The 16,706-nt window shown below is 39.2% G+C and overlaps 1 protein-coding gene across 2 annotated transcripts in view; it reads right to left on the bottom strand.

Annotated features, from left to right (window-relative positions):
• Positions 1–16,706, bottom strand: part of STAG1 (stromal antigen 1) — a 301,019-nt gene that overhangs the window by 58,905 nt on the left and 225,408 nt on the right. For both annotated transcript variants that reach the window (XM_011958167.1, XM_011958168.1), the window contains exon 21: positions 2,463–2,543. In XM_011958167.1, the coding sequence (XP_011813557.1) occupies positions 2,463–2,543 (81 nt within the window). The remainder of the gene's footprint in view (positions 1–2,462; positions 2,544–16,706) is intronic.

Genomic DNA, 16,706 nt, shown 5'->3' with positions numbered 1-16,706 from the left:
TGGCATTCTCCTGCCTTAGCCTCCTGAGTAGCTGGGACTACAGGCGCCCGCCACCACACCCAACTAGTTTTTTGTATTTTTAGTAGAGACAGGGTTTCACCATATTGGCCAGGCTGGTCTCGATCTCTTGACCTTGTGATCTGCCCGCCTTGGCCTCCCAAAGTGCTGGGATTACAGGCGCGAGCCACCGTGCCTGGCTGTAACAGTTTTAAAGTGGCTTTCATTACTAATAAAACGTTAACTGTTATTTTTGCTTTTTAAGACTGAAATTACTAATAAAAGAGAAAAACCAAGAGGCTAACCCATATATTACCATTCTTCTAATTAGAAAGAATTTTAAAATCCTACTACTTTCTAAATGCAGAGATCCTCAAATTATTACTCAGAAAGGAAAAAAATTCTTACTCTGAAAAAATAACACTCCATATCAAGCTGCTGGTTCTAAATGCAAATGCATTAATCATCTTTACTGTTTAAACAGCTTGTTTTGTTAACAGGAAGATATACAAACATACTAATATCTTTATTTGATTCTTTATCAAATGTTTGCTTCTTATGTTCAGGCCTCTCATCACATGAAATAACTGAAACATTTATTTTATATTTGTGTCAGATAATTCCAATGTGAAGTATTTTTTGTCTGATTCTCTTCATGGTTGTTTTCATAAGTGATATTTTTGCTGTGAGCTCACTTTGCTTAAGATTTTACTTGTGGAAAATTCTTTAAGGCAAGTTCCTTCAGAAGAGACTTGGATTTGATTTTGTTAGGTGGTTGGGGATACCACCATTATAGAACACTTAATCAAAATCTCAACTTTTTTTCTTTCTTTTTTACCATCAAAATAGTATGAATTCAGGTAAAAACCTACGCAAAAGCTAAGCCATAAACTTTCAGAGGAGATTTATTTTTCCCCATTTTAATCAATGACACATTTTAAGACAGACTCTTTTCCTTATAATCCCCCAGCCCCTGAAGGAAACTGGCGTGGGTTTATTTCTAGTTCACCACTGTGCTGAGAGCAGCTCGTTAGGATCCCAAAATAATCTGAGAGATGTGGCCACCTATGAGACATTCTATCCTGGATGGACCTTGGACTGTACATTAGAAACGATCCTCAAGGTAAAGCAGTCTTCAGTGCTCTTTTTGGCTTTCTTGATCTTACTTTTCATTTAATCCCTAGCCCCCATTTTTCTTTCTGTTTTGCATGGTCATGGATACATTAAAATAAAATAAAAAAATTTACCCACTTTTTTTTTTTTTTTTGAGACGGAGTCTCGCTGTGTCATCCAGGCTGGAGTGCAGTGGCCGGATCCCGGCTCACTGCAAGCTCCGCCTCCCGAGTTTGCGCCATTCTCCTGCCTCAGCCTCCCGAGTAGTTGGGACTACAGGCGCCCGCCACCTCGCCCAGCTAGTTTTTTGCATTTTTTAGTAGAGACGGGGTTTCACTGTGTTAGCCAGGATGGTCTCGATCTTCTGACCTCGTGATCCGCCCGTCTCGGCCTCCCAAAGTGCTGGGATTACAGGCTTGAGCCACCGCGCCCGGCCAATTTACCCACATTTTAAGTTGTTTTTAACTTCAAGAGAGTTGTTCACTTTGTGTCTCTCGGTATCATACTGCCAGAATCAAAAGCTACATACTATTACCTTTCAATGATGTTACTCTTTTTTGTGTGTGTGTGAGATGGAGTTTTGTTCTTGTTGCCCAGGCTGGAGTGCAATGGCGCGATCTTGGCTCACTGCAACCTCTGCCTCCTGGGTTCAAGCGATTCTCCTGCCTCAGCCTCCTCAGTAGCTGGGATTACAGGTGCCCAACACCACATCCAGCTAATGTTTGTGTTCTTTTTTTTTTTTGAGACAGTCTCTCACTCTGTTGCTCAGGCTGGAGGGCAGTGGTGTGATCTGAGCTCACTGCAACCTCTACCTCCTCGGTTCAAGTGATTCTCCTACCTCAGCCTCCTGAGTAGCTGGGACTACAGGTGTGCACCACCATGCCCAGCTAATTTTTGTATTCTTAGTAGAGACGGAGTTTCACCATGTTGGCCAGGCTGTTCTTGAACCCCTGACCTCAAGTGATCTGCCTGCCTTGGCCTCCCAAAGCTGGGATTATAGGCGTGAGCCACCATGCACGGCCTCAATGTTATTCTTTTAATAGCATGTTACCTACCAGAGCTCTTGTGTCTACTACAGTGATTTTATATAAGAAGCTTTAATCTGTGTGCATGTGTACATACATATACACACACATAACTATGTGTCTTTTGCTTGAAGAGTTTGGCTCTTCCCAAAGAGGTAAATGTATACTTACTCATAAGATAAACCAAGAACTGGTAATAATCATATATTTTATTAAATATTACAATAATTTATATTATACAATAACAGATAATAGTAAATTATTAAATATTTAAGCAAGGTTATTATTTCAGTAATAACCCTTCTGCCTACAGAAACTCTTACTTACTTTGGAAGGAGAACCATCAGTAATTTTCACCAACTGCCAAAGAATCGAGTAATGGGAACACTGCAGTGCTTGCACGACTATCTGTATCAAATGAAAAAAAATTTTTTTTAATGAAAAATTCAAAAAAAAGAGATAATCTGTTTGCACCGTGCTAAGATAATAATATTTATCACAGTTGTTATTTGATAGTATAGCTTCAAGTCCAAATTTTTGTATAATTAATGAGAATGTATAAAATATTTGGTTAAAAAGGACAAACCAATATATCAGTCTGGAGAATAAAGACACAACATATAGGAATAAATATAGATTGAAATAGCACTATCTTTAAACAAAAATGTAGTGTCATGAATATTTTGCTTAGTCGAATTTTTAAAAGGAGACTGATGAAATAATTTTTATCCAAATTTTATAGTTGAAATAACTGAATCTAAAGTATTTACCCACATTCTATAAGAAAATTTCTACTTGTTTTAAAGAATTTTAATGTGAAAATAATCATATCAAAAAGTACACTTATGAGTATAAAGCTTAATGAATATAAAGCAAAAAATACCCGTGTAACTACCACCCACATCAGGAAATAAAACATTGCTAGCATATCCTCCCAATATAGCATCTTTCTTCTCCCAAGGGCAACAGTTATTATGGATTATTTGGGAATTGGCATATTTTAATTACCTAAGTCTGCATTCCTAAAGATTTTATGCATATCGTTGAACAATACATAAATGTAATCATACAATATGTATTACTTTGAGTCTGACGTTTTTCATTTAACATTTACGTTTCAGATTTATTGATGTTGCATGTACCTAGAGTTCATTAGTTTTTAGTTCTGTGTAATATTTAGAATACTCCCTATTCATCTATCATTGATAAACTTTTACACTGCTTTGAGTTTTAGGCCATTATGGATCATATTGCGATGAACATGCTTATACATGTCTCTTGGTGCACTCTGCATGCTAGGGCAGAGGTTTTCAGAGTTTTTAATTCTCAGGACCTGTTTGTACTCTTAAAAGTTACCAAGAGTCCAAAAGAGTTTTTCCTTATGTGGGTTATATCTCTCAATACTATTGTATTAGAAACTAAAACTAAGAAATGTTTATAAAATACTTAATTCACTTAAAAAATTTATTACATAACAAATAATAAAACTTTCTGAAAAGAAATAAACTTTTTTTTTTTTTTTTTTTGAGATAGGGTCTCACTTTGTCACTCAGGCTGGAGTGCAGTGGTGTGATCACGGCCCACTGTGGCCTCAGCCTCGCTGGCTCAGGTGGCCCTCCCACCTCAGCCTCCCAAGTAGCTGGGACTACAGGCATGCACCATCATGTCTGGTTAACTTTTCTATTTTGAGTAGAGGCGGGCTTTCACCATGATGCGCAGGCTGGTCTCGAACTCCCAGACTCAAGCAATCCACCCACCTTGGTGCCCCATACTGCTAGGACTACAGGTCTGAGCCATGGTACCCGATTATCAATAAATTTTCTTTCTTTTTTTTGTTTTTGGAGACAGAGTCTTGCTCTATCGCCCAGGCTGGAGTGCAGTGGCATGATCTCGGCTCACTGCAAACTCCACCTCCCGGGTTCAAACAATTCTCCCACCTCAGCCTCCTGAGCAGCTGGGACTACAGGCGCACGCCCGACTAAGTTTTTGGATTTTAGTAGAGATGGGGTTTTGCCATGTTGCCCAGGCTGGTTTCGAACTTCTGAGATCAGGCGATCCTCCTACTTCTGCCTCCCAAAGTGCTAGGGACCACAGGCGTGAGCCACCGCAACCGGCCCCAAAACAAAATAATTTTTTTTTTTTTTTGAGATGAAGTCTCACTTTGTTGCCCAGGGTAAAGTGCAATGGTGCACTCTTGGCTCACTGCAACCTCCGCCTCCCGGGTTCAAGCAATTCTCCTGGCTCAGGTTCCCGAGTAGCTGGGGTTACAGGCGCCCACGCCCATGCCTGGCTAATTTTTGCATTTTTAGTAGAGACAGGGTTTCACCATGTTGGCCAGGCTGGTCTGGAACTGCTGACTTCATGATCTGCCCACCTCGGCCTCCCAAAATGTTGGGATTACAGGTGTGAGCCACTGCGCCTGACCTCAAAATAAATTTTCTAAAGGAAAGAATATTTAGTAAGAGTAGCACTGTTTTACATTTTTGCAAATCTCTTTAAGGTCTGTCTTAACAGAAAACAACTGAATTTTCTTGTTTTGGATTATGTTACAATATATTGTTTTCATTGAAGTATACGAAAAAAATCCAGTCTCACAAAGTAGTTTGGGAAAAGAAGGTACAGTTTAATAACCTTTGTAGATAACATGAATATTCCTTGCTATGACACCAATACTCCACTTGTACACTTGCAAGAGAATGAGTGAAAAAAGGAAGTAACATCTTGATCTTATTGTAAAAATAGTTTTGACTTCATGGACCTCTCCTGGAAACCCCCCATGGGTTCCCAGACTGCATTTTGAGAATATTGATATTAAGTATGCTTTATTGCAGTGAGATACATCAAGTATTTAAACAAAAATGTAGTAAAAAACCTATCCAAATTGGAGTTCTTTTTTACATTGTAATCTTTAATTAATCTTACTTTCCTGAATTCTGATATCTGTCTCTCTGGAAAACAGAGACAAAATCCTATTCCTGACGCTCTAAGAATAGGACTTCTGGATCATACAGTATGTGTATGTATAATGTTATTAGATATTCCCAAACTGTTATCCAAAGTGTATCTACTAGTCATTGACAGTTGCTGTGTCTTCACATTTCTACCAACACTTGATATCAGATTACTTAAGTTTGGAAATTCTATTACATATGAGTAGTGGTTTTAATTTTACATTTCTCTAAATACAATGAGGATGAGCACCTTTTCAGTTTTTTTTTTTTTGAGACGGAGTCTTGCACTGTCGCCCGGGCTTTGGGTAAGTCTTTTACTGCATTTTTGTACACAAAATGTTTACTACATTTTTTGAATAAATGATGTATCTTTTTGCAATAAAGCATACCTAATATTGATATTCCTTTATTTTATTTTATTTTTTGAGATCGAGTCTTGCTGTCCCCCAGGCTAGAGTGCAGTGGCGGGTTAAGCGGTTCTCCTGCCTCAGCCCCCTGAGCAGCTGGGATTACAGGCAAGTGCCACCACGCCCAGCTAATTTTTGTATTTTTAGTAGAGACAGGGTTCACCATGTTGGTCAGGCTGGTCTCTAACTCCTGACCTCAGGTGATCCACCCACCTGGACCTCCCAAAGTGCTGGGATTACAGGTGTGAGTCACCGCGCCCAGCCAGTATTCCATTATTTAATCAGTAAATTTATCTAGTGTCACTATTATCTTCTCCACTTGATAAACTACAAACCATAAAGGTAAATATATGTAGATAATAAAAGGGAAATCAACAAGTAGAATGCTGCAGGAACTAGTTGCGAGTTACAGCTGATTTTACTTTTTTTTTATTTTTTGAGATGGAATCTCACTCTGTCACCCAGGCTGGAGTGCAATGATGTGGTCTTGGCTCACTGCAACCTCCTCCTCCCGGGTTCATGGGATTCTCCAGCCTCAGCCACCTGAGTAGCTGGGACTACAGGCGCATGCCACCATACCGGGGTAATTTTTATATTTTCAGTACAGATGGGGTTTCACTATGTTGGCCAGGATGGTCTCGAACTCCTGAGCTTGTGATCCACCCACCTCAGCCTCCCAAAGTGGGATTACAGGTGTGAGCCACCATGCCCGGCCTAGCTGATTTTACTTTAAAATTTTCCGGTTTCAGGCCAGGCGCAGTGGTTCATGTCTGTAATCCCAGCATTTTGGGAGGCCAAGGCGGGTGGATTACCTAAGGTCAGGAGTTCGACACCAGCCTGGCCAACATGGTAAAATCCTGTCTCTATTAAAAATACAAAAAATTACCGGGCGTGGTGGTACACACCTGTAGTCCAAGCTACTTGGAGGCTGAGACGTGAGAATCACTTTAACCCAGGAGGCGAAGGTTGCAGTGAGTCGAGATCATGCCACTGTACTTCAGCCTGGGTGACAGAGTGAGACTCTGTCTAAAAAAGAAAAAAAATAATAAATTTTAAGGTTTCAGATCACTCAAGCAAAAGATACTTCCTACTTGAGACTGACAATAACTCTTAAGAATTGGAGGTATGAGGAATAACCTGGTCCTGGGTGCAGTGGCTCATGCCTGTAATCCCAGAACTTTGGGAGGCGGAGGTGGGTGGATCACCTGAGGTCAGGAGTTCTAGACCAGCCTGGTCAACATGGCAAAACCCTGTCTCTACTAAAAATACAAAAAATTAGCCAAGCGTGGTGGCACATGCCTGTATTCCTGGTTACTGGGGAGGCTGAGGCAGGAGAATGATTTGAACCTGGGAGGCAGAGGTTGTATGAGTCAAGATCACGCCAATGCACTCCAGCCTGGGCGACAGAGACTGACTTAAAAAAAAAAAAAGGCAAAGAAAAAGAAAACGAAAAAGGAAAGAAAAAAAAGAATTAGAGGAATAAGTGGTGCTGCCTTTGGTGCAACATTAATGAGATCATGTCAGGATTTTATTAAACATAATTAAATGACTCATGTCAGAATGCAGAAAATAGACTACTGCAACACTGTCAAGTTATAAACATTAGTGCTAAACAAATCACCCTACTACACTAGAAGATGTTCAATGGTCCTGAGATACCTTAAGGTAAATTCTAAATTATAATATTAAGTACAATAACAATGAAGTCTGAATGGAAAAGAAAGACAAGATTTTAAAAATTCCCTTGAATTTGAAACCGTATTTGTTAAATTACTAGAAGAGTGATACATAAATTAATAGTAATCAATGAGAAATTAAGCTGGAAAAAACTAATGTTGAAGAAGAATTGCTTTATTTTGGTTATGTCATTGTCCTACTCATTATAAATATCACTTCCTTTCCTTCTACTTTTCTATTATCCTACACTAGAAATATTTCAGGCTGTTTCATAGTTTTAAAGAAGTTTCTTTTCAGGGGTTATGAGGGAAGAGAGACATTTGGTCATCCCATTATCTGTTACAAATATAGAATTCCCATTCTAATCTGTTTCACACATTGGTATTCCTTTTAAGTTTACTTTTAAAGGGACTCCACTGCATTACCTTAAAATAAAAAGCATGCTCTCATTGACTGGGAAACATTCTGCTTTCTCACAGACATAATTCCATAACAATATAGCTTATCGACACCAAAACAAAATTCAGAACTTCTCCTATCAAGCTTCACTCTTAGTCATTTTGATATTTTATCCTCCACACCAGCAATGTTATCCTAACTCGTTCAGAAATCATTATTCAGTAACTTCGTCTTTCTGGAGGACAAATGAAACAAGAAACAAGGAATAGAAAATCGAAAAAGGCAAAAGCCACTGTTGCAACCTTGAGTACCCCTTCTGCCTTTGATTAACATTGCTCTGAGCCTGGAGAGGATCATCAAATGACAGCAAGTCATTATTAGTCTGATGACTAATAATTTCTTCCAACCCACCTTCTCCATCCTCCTGTTTCCATGAGGAAATGCTGTTCCTAGGAGGAAACGCTAACATGTATTGTACATTTCTAGGCAAATTAACAAGCAGAAGTGCCTTTTCTTTCTATCTTCTGTCTGCCAGGACACCAACACCCCAGGAAAACCTTGGTCCCTGAATGACTGGGGAGAGCAATAACACCCTACTTCCCCTAATGACACTTTATGGTTATGGGTGTTAGAAATAAATTCCTATGTGTTAAGCCACTGAGATTTTGAAATTAATTGATTATAGCAGCCAGCACTACTTTAATAAAAAAAAAAATTATTAGCCCCTTTCCTTAATAGTTCTTTAAAAGAACTATACCTTCGTATCTCTGACTAGCTGACTGAATCAGCGAGAATCATTCAGCTTGTGGCTAATGACAGATATTGCACATCTTGAAGATTAATTTTATTATTAATGTAAAGCTTCTGGAATGTTTAAGTTTAGAAAACTGAGTTTACATGGAAAATAAACTCTGAATTAAGACTAGAGAATAACAGGAAAATAATTATGCATGTATGTGTGTGTGTATACATGTATATTATCCACACCTATAGGATATGTTTAAAATCCTAAAAATCCACGTAATGACAGTGGAAAATCTGGGCTCTTTTATTTTTCTGTTGGCAAGAGACCTTAAATAGAAGGAGGCTCAAACTTTTTAGTGGACAGGTGCATGATAAAAGAGTGAACTAAACTTAATTGTGTCTGACAGCCAGTATTGGTCTATCATTTTTAGACTGGGTTCATAAGAGTGACAATTAACATCCTCTTCAAAATGAGCATTTAGATGCAAATAATCAATATGGTTTTCCCAAAGAGGATATAAGGCTGACAAATAAGTAAACACATGAAAAAACACCTTTTGTTTTGTTTTGGTTTTTCAGACAAAGTCTCACTCTGTTGCCCAGGCTGGAGTACAGTGGCATGATCTCGGTTCACTGCAACCTCCGCCTCCCAGGTTCAAGGAATTCTCATGCCTCAGCTTTCTGAGTAGCTAGGATTACAGATGTGTGCTAGCATGACCAGCTAATTTTTGTATTTTTAGTAGAGACGGGGTTTCACCATGGTGGCCAGGCTGATCTCAAACTCCTGGGCTCAAACGATCCTCCTGTCTCGACCTCCCAAGGTGCTGGGATTATAGGCGTGGGACAGTGCATCCAGCCTCAACATCTTTAGTATGAGGAAAAACATATGTTAGGCCCGGTGTGGTGGTTCATGCCTGTAATCCCAGCACTTTGGGAGGCCAAGGTGGGCAGATAGCTTGAGCCCAGGAGTTCAAGACCAGCTTGGGTAATGTGGCAAATCCTGTTTCTACTAAAAATACAAAAACTTAGCTGGGTGTGGTAGAAGGTGTCTGTAATCCCAGATTGTGCCACCGCACTCCAGCCTGAGCCACAGAATGAGACTCTGTCTCAAAAAAAAAAGGAAAAATATGTTAAAAGCATGATGAGATACCACTATATACTTAGAAGGATGGCTAAAGTAAAAATTATCAAGTACCAATGATGACACACAATAACTGAAGCTCATACATTGTTGGCAGGAATGCAGAATGGTATAGCCACTCTGGAAAATGGTTTGACAGTTTCTAATAAATATATAATTACCATAAAACCTAGCAATTTTACTCCGGGCATTTACTTAATAGAAATGAGTACTTACCAATTCAGACAAAAATTTGCATACAAATGTTCATGACAAACTTAATTGTGACAGGCAAATGCTGGACATAACTCAATGTCCTTCAGTGGCCAGATGGATAAAGCAAACTGAAGTATCCACACAGTGGAATATTATTCAGCAATAAAAAGGAACCAACTTTGACTCACACAACTTGAATTAATTTCAAAAACATTACTTCCGGGAAGACATTATACTCAGTGAAAGACATTATGCTCTAAACAGTTACATGTTGTATGATTTCATTTATTTGGAAATCTTAGAAAGATCAAACTATAGTAATGAAAAATAATCACTGATGTCCATGAGTTTTGGCTAGGGTGAGCATATGACTATAAAAGGATGGTATGAAGAAGTCTTCTGGGATGGTGAAACCGTTCTGTATCTTGATTATGGTGATGACTACAAAAATCTAAACACATTAAAATTCATAAGACTGTACATAAATAGAAAAATTAGTCAATTTTGCTGTACAATTCAAAATAATACGGCAGAGTAAAATTCACTAACATTTTTAAGGAAATGTTAAGAAATACACAAACACTGATGCAAATCCTCAGTGATACAAAATAGCAAACAATTCAGTAAAGAGAGAAGATTCATAAATTCTAGGAAATGGGGGATTATCCAATCAATGTACTGTATTATTAGCAGGATACTAGATCCTAAATTAAAAAACATGTATCATTAGAAGTATGAAAAACTCAAGTAAAAAACTCATGCAGTAGAACGTTAACTTCCGTGATTAAAGAATTAAAAGATTTCCCAAAGAATGGATTACGAAGCAGGCTAATGCACGTTAATTCTTGGCAACTCAAGACTCTGAAATTGTATTGTCAAGCTTACACATAAATTCCAAATATCGGAAACAAGGAAGAGCAAAAAGAAAAATCATATGTCAACAGTGTGGTGTAGAGCTTCTATTCTCTTTTTGCAATCTCTTTTTTTTTTTTGAGAGGGAGTTTTGCTCTTGTTGCCCAGGCTGGAGCGCCGTTGCGCAATCTCAGCTCACTGTAACCTCGGCCTTCCGGGTTCGAGTGATTCTCCTGTCTCAGCCTCCCGAGTAGCTGGGATTACAGGCATGTGCCATCATGCCCGGCTAATTTTGTATTTTTAGTAGAGACAGCATTTTGCCATATTGGCCAGGCTGGTCTCGAACCCCTAACCTCAGGTGGTCCATGTGCCTCAGTCTCCCAAAGTGCTGGGATTACAGGTGTAAGCCACCGCACCCGGCCTCTTTCATTAATGTTTTATACTTTTCAGCATACGTATCTTGTACATACTTTGTTAGATTTATACCTAAGTGTTTCATGTTTTTGGCGCTGTTGTAAATAATATATTTATACATTTCATAATATTTCACTTTTCAATTGTTCATTGCTAAATAATTATTTTTTATTTTGAGACAGAGTCTCACTCTGTCACCTAGACTGGAGTGCAGTGGTGCGATCTTGGCTCACCGCAACCTCTACCTCCCGGGTTCAAGTCATTCTCATGCCTCAGCCTCTCAAGTATCTGGGATTACAGGTGTATGCCACCATGCTGAGCAATTTTTTGTATTTTTAGTAGAGACCGAGTTTCATCATGTTGGACGAGCTGGTCTCAAACTCCTGACCTCAGGTGATCTGCTCACCTAAGCCTCCCAAAGTGTTGGGATTACAAGTGTGAGTCACTGTGCCTGGACTGTATTTTAATTTAAAAAGCATTAGATGGGAGGCTGAGGCAGTGGATCGCTTGAACCCAGGAGCCGGAGGTTGCAGTGAGCCGAGATCGCGCCACTGCACTCCAGCCTGGGCGACAGAGCAAGACTCCATCTCAAAAAAATAAAATAAAATAAAAAGCATTAGATGTGCATGGTAAAATATCCAACAGTATAACTGGTGTACAATTCAAATTAACTTTCTTCCCCACTAAAGATCTCTAGTTTTCCACTGAGAAAGCCACTGTTAATAGTTTCTTATAAAACATCCAAAAATAAGTTTCAACTAAATGTATGCATATATAAATTTTCTCATCATCCTTTATCCTGCTGTATTTAACTGGTTCTCTGTAGATGAACATGTAGAATGTTTTAAATTTTAAATATTCATAAATGCTACAGTGAACATATTTGTACCTATGCCTTTGTACACATATCCAAGTATATATTTATAATCTAAATTCCTGGAACCACAAATCCTTAGAGAAAGGTATGTCCACTTTCAATTTTGATAGAAATTTGGCAAAGTAATCCACACATACAAACAGTATTTGAGAGTAGTCAGGTATTTTTTAAAAAACATTATCAGAGTTTCTCATGCATACACATGGTTGAGAGTTACTGTAACAGAACCTAGAACGGAGAGAGGGTGAAACTGAGGTTACTAAAACAGAAAGGTTCTGATGTGATCCTCAAAAGAAAGTATTAGGCTGGTGCAAAAGTAATTGCGTTTTTTTTTGCCATTAAAAGTAATGGCAAAAACTGCAATTACTTTTGCACCAACCTGTAAGGGATTAAACTAAGAATATGGTAGTAGGGCTAAAAGAGTATGGCAAGAAGATATTCAGAGGGTAGAATTTATAAAAAACAACCAAGAGCCTCATGAGATTAAGGATTGCTTGTAGGACACCATTATATCCTCAGGACTTGGCACCCAAATGCATTTTTGGTAAATAATGACAAGGTAAACAGCAAGTAGGATGTACAGTGTGTGTGCTGATGAAGAAAAGGGAGGCATTAACCTAGATTTGTGTCTTTTTGACTTAGGAGTCTAGACAGATAAAAAATGGATAGAAGAATACTAAAAGGTTTTGATCAGTATGACCAAGGAATAATCAGAAGTATGTAACCAAAACAATTTATAAGCTCAGTCATGGAAATAAGTGTGTAGTCTTCTAAGAAAAGCATGACTCTATCAACGTAAAAAAACATAAATAACAAGTCACAAGCCAGGCACGGTGCCTCATGCCTGTAATCCTAGCACTTTGGGAGGCTGAGGTGGCTGGATCACCTGAGGTCAGGAGTTTGAGACCAGCCTGGCCAACATGGTGAAACCCTGTTTCTACTAAAAATATAAAAATTGGCTGGCCATGGTAGTGGGCACTGTAGTCCCAGCTACTCGGGAAGCAGAGGCAGGAGAATTGGTTGAACCTGGGAGGCAGAGGTTGCAGTGAGCCAAGATTGCACCACTACTCTCCAGCCTGGGTGACACAGCAAGACTCCATTTCCAAAACACAAATTAAAATAAAAGTAAATAAATAGTAAGTCACAATCTATCCAAAAACCAATAACCGCTATTGGCTTAAATGTGACTACTATTTTTTCTTTGAGACAGTCTCACCCCAGGCTGGAGTGCAGAGGCACGATCTCGGCTCACTGCAACCTCTGCCTCCCAGGTACAAGCGATTCTCCCACTTCAGTCTCCCGAGTAGCTGGGATTACAGGAGCACGCCACTATGCTCAGCTAATTTTTTTATTTTTAGTATAGATGGGGTTTTGTCATGTTGCCCAGGCTGGTCTCAAACTCCTGGCCTGAAGTCATCCACCTGCCTTGGCCTCCCAACCTGCTAGGATTACAGCTGTGAGTCACTGTGCCCAGCCAAAATGTGACCACATTGAAACTCACCCCCTACATTACATTCAGTCTGAAGAATGTGTTCGTGTCTAGTTCATGATGATGTATTAAATACTAGCATCTAATCTCTCCCAATAATTGCCACTAAAACACATAAAAAGATATCCGAAAAAAGATAAATATAGCTGGGTGTTGTGGCTCATGAATGTAATACCAGTATTTGGGTTGGCAGTGGTGGGAGGATCCCATTTGAGCCCAGGAGTTCCAGACCAGCCTGGGCAACATAGTGAGACCCCACCTCTATGAAATATTTCTTTTAAAAAATGAGCTGGGGTATGGTGGCTTAGACCTTTGGTCCCAGCTCCTTGGAAGGCTGAGGGCCTGAGGATGCAGTGAACTGTGATTGTGTCACTGCCCTCCAACCTGTGCAACAGGGCAAGTCCTTGTCTAAGAAAAAAAAAAAGCAAATAAATAAATACAAAAAATAAGAGTTTGCTGGCCGAGCATGGTGGCTCACGCCTGGAATCCCAGAACTTTGGGAGGCCAAGGCAGGCAGATCACCTGAGGTCAGGAGTTCAAGACCAGCCTGGCCAACATGGTGCAACCTTCTTTCTACCAAAAATACAAAAATTATCTGGGTGTGGTGGCAGGCTCCTATAATCCCAGCTACTTGGGAAGCTGAGGCAGGAGAATTGCTTGAACCTGGGAAGTGGAGGTTGCCTGCAGTGAGCTGAGATCACACTACTACACTCCAGCCTGGGCGACAGAGCAAGACTCTGTTTCAAAATAAAAAGTTTGCCATAAGGCCAACATCAGAAGACATGGGTAAAGTGGAAGAGTAGTGCAAGCTACCATAAACAACACATTAGTAGCAGAAAACGGGAAGAGACAATGAAAAAAATTTAAAAACCTGGATTTGAGTGGTGTGCCATAGCTATGTGACCTAAGGCTATTTAATATCTTTGGTTTCATCATCAATAAAACGAAAATGGGGATATTTTGAAACAAATGTAAAGACTTAAAATGAAACAAATGTAAAGACTTAAAAAGACTTAAATGTAAAAGACTTAAAAGTCACCAGCCTGGTGGCTCCCTCCTGTAATCCCAGCACTTTGGGAGGCCAAGGTGGGTGGATCACTTGAGGTCAGGAGCTTGAGACCAGCCTGGTCAACATAGTGAAATTTCATCTCTACTAAAAATGCAAAAATTAGCTGGGCACGGTGGCACATGCCTGTCATCCCAGCTATTTGGGGAGGCTGAGGCATGAGAATCTCTTGAAAATACAAAAATTAGCTGGGCACGGTGGCATATGCCTGTCATCCCAGCTACCTGGGAGGCTGAAGCATGGGAACTGTTTGAACCCAGGAGGTGGAGGTTGCAGTGAGCTGAGATCACTGCACTCGAGCTTGGGCAGGCAAGGGGGGAGTTTAAAATAGTACTTAGTATATAAAAAGAGCAAAATAAAAGTTTTCTATCCTGATGACTTGAGAGGCCCAAAGTTAGTGATATATGATTATACTTCATTTTCATGGGTGTAGTCACACAATTTTGTTCTATAGCAAATACTATTTACAAAGACACCTATAAATGCTCGATTGGTTTTCCATTTTTAGAATCTACTGAGGGTTGTAGAAACCATAAAGCAGAAAATTAATATTTTTCCAGAAAATTAATATTTCATCTTCCAAATGGTTTCATGAAAAAAATAAAATAAAAAAATTATTTTTCTTAGAGGTTATCTGAGATGACATTTAAATTTAAAACTATACCAACAGAAAATAGGAACAAAGTCACAAAACAGAATAGAAAGAATTTAAATATATCTTGACTTTATTCTACAAAAGTGGGCATAAGAGGTATTACAATAAATTCTGAAATGTGTGCTTTTCACAAGCTAATGATTATTGTTGTTACAGAACTGCAATAACTTTCAGTACTTTTCACAGATTAAAAATAATTCATTAGCACAAAAAAGGTCAGGCTTGGTGGCTCACGCCTGTAATCCCAGCACTTTGGGAGGCCAAGGCGGGTGGATCACAAGGTCAGGAGTTCAAGACCAGCCTGTCCAAGATGGTGAAATCCCATCTCTACTAAAAACACAAAAATTAGCTGGGCGTGGTGGTGGGCGCCTATAATCCCAGCTACTTGGGAGGCTGCGGCAGAGAATTACTTTAATCTGGGAGGTGGAGGTTGCATGAGCAAAGATGACACCAGCCTCCTGAGTAGCTGGGATTACAGGCATGGGCCACCAAGCCTGACCTTTCTAAAGTACATAGGATCTGGACTGAAAGGAACTCCCACTGGCCAAATCTGCTACAATTTGATAACCAAAATAAAAAACAAGAGTGCTAATTTACAACTTGTCAAATAAAACAGGTATCCATGAGTCTACAGTGATACCAATGTTTCTTAAAGGAATTTAAAATTGTAAAAAGTGAATGAGTGAATGAATAAATGAAGGGAGAAAGGAAAGTTCTTCCTTACCGTACAGTGCCAACTAAGAAATACAAAATAAACAACAGAGTTAGAAAATCATCATTTTAGTCACTACTCTGTGACCACGAGGGTAATAACTGAGTCAGGCAAGGATCATAAATGGATACTAAAACTATTATGTCAGAATCTGATAAGAAACAGGATTATTACATAGTTTTAAAGAATACTTCTACAGCTCACTTCAGTAATTAAAAAGGACACTGGTAACTACATAGGAGAAACTTGGCAGACCTCCCTTTAGTCAGTGATCAGAGTTAATTAACATGAATAATGAACAAACTGACATCACATGCCTCCTGATGTGATGCATTGAGGACAAAATATCATTTATGTAGTAGTCCTGCCAAGAAAGTGAAACTAAAATTTAAACATGCAGATCAGGCAAAATTCAAGAAAGAACATTCCGTAAAATAACTAGTCTATTACTCTTCAAAATGTCATGAAACATAAAGGCTCAGAAACAATTCCAGATTAAAGGACATAAAAACAAATTAACAACTAAATGCAATGTATTATTCTGCATTGGGTCCTAGGCTGAAAAAACGCTGTTAAAGGTTCAGGTGGTTGTGGCAATTTTTTTTTTTGGACCGAATCTCATTCTATTACCCAGCCTGGAGTCCAGTGGCACAATCTCGGCTCACTGCAAGGTCCTGTTCTTGGGTTTCTTGGGTTCAAATGATTCGAGTGCCTCAGCCCCCTAAGTAGCTGGGATTACAGGGACATGCCACCACACCTGGCTAATTTTTGTAGTTTTAGTAGAGACGGGATTTCACCATGTAGGCCAGGCTGGTCTCAAACTCCTGACCTCAAGTAATCTACCCACCTTGGTCTACCAAAGTGCTGGGATTACAGGTATGAGCCACCATGCCTGGCCTAATATATATTTTGCATATGCATATTAACATATGTAACACACACATTATAATATACATTATAATATAATGCATATTGTATATAAAATATGTATA

Source organism: Colobus angolensis, unplaced genomic scaffold, assembly GCF_000951035.1.
Source record: "Colobus angolensis palliatus isolate OR3802 unplaced genomic scaffold, Cang.pa_1.0 Scaffold46, whole genome shotgun sequence".
Lineage (NCBI taxonomy): Eukaryota > Metazoa > Chordata > Mammalia > Primates > Cercopithecidae > Colobus > Colobus angolensis.
The sequence above is the reverse complement of the archived record's forward strand: the minus strand, read 5'-3'. Positions and strand labels throughout refer to the sequence as shown.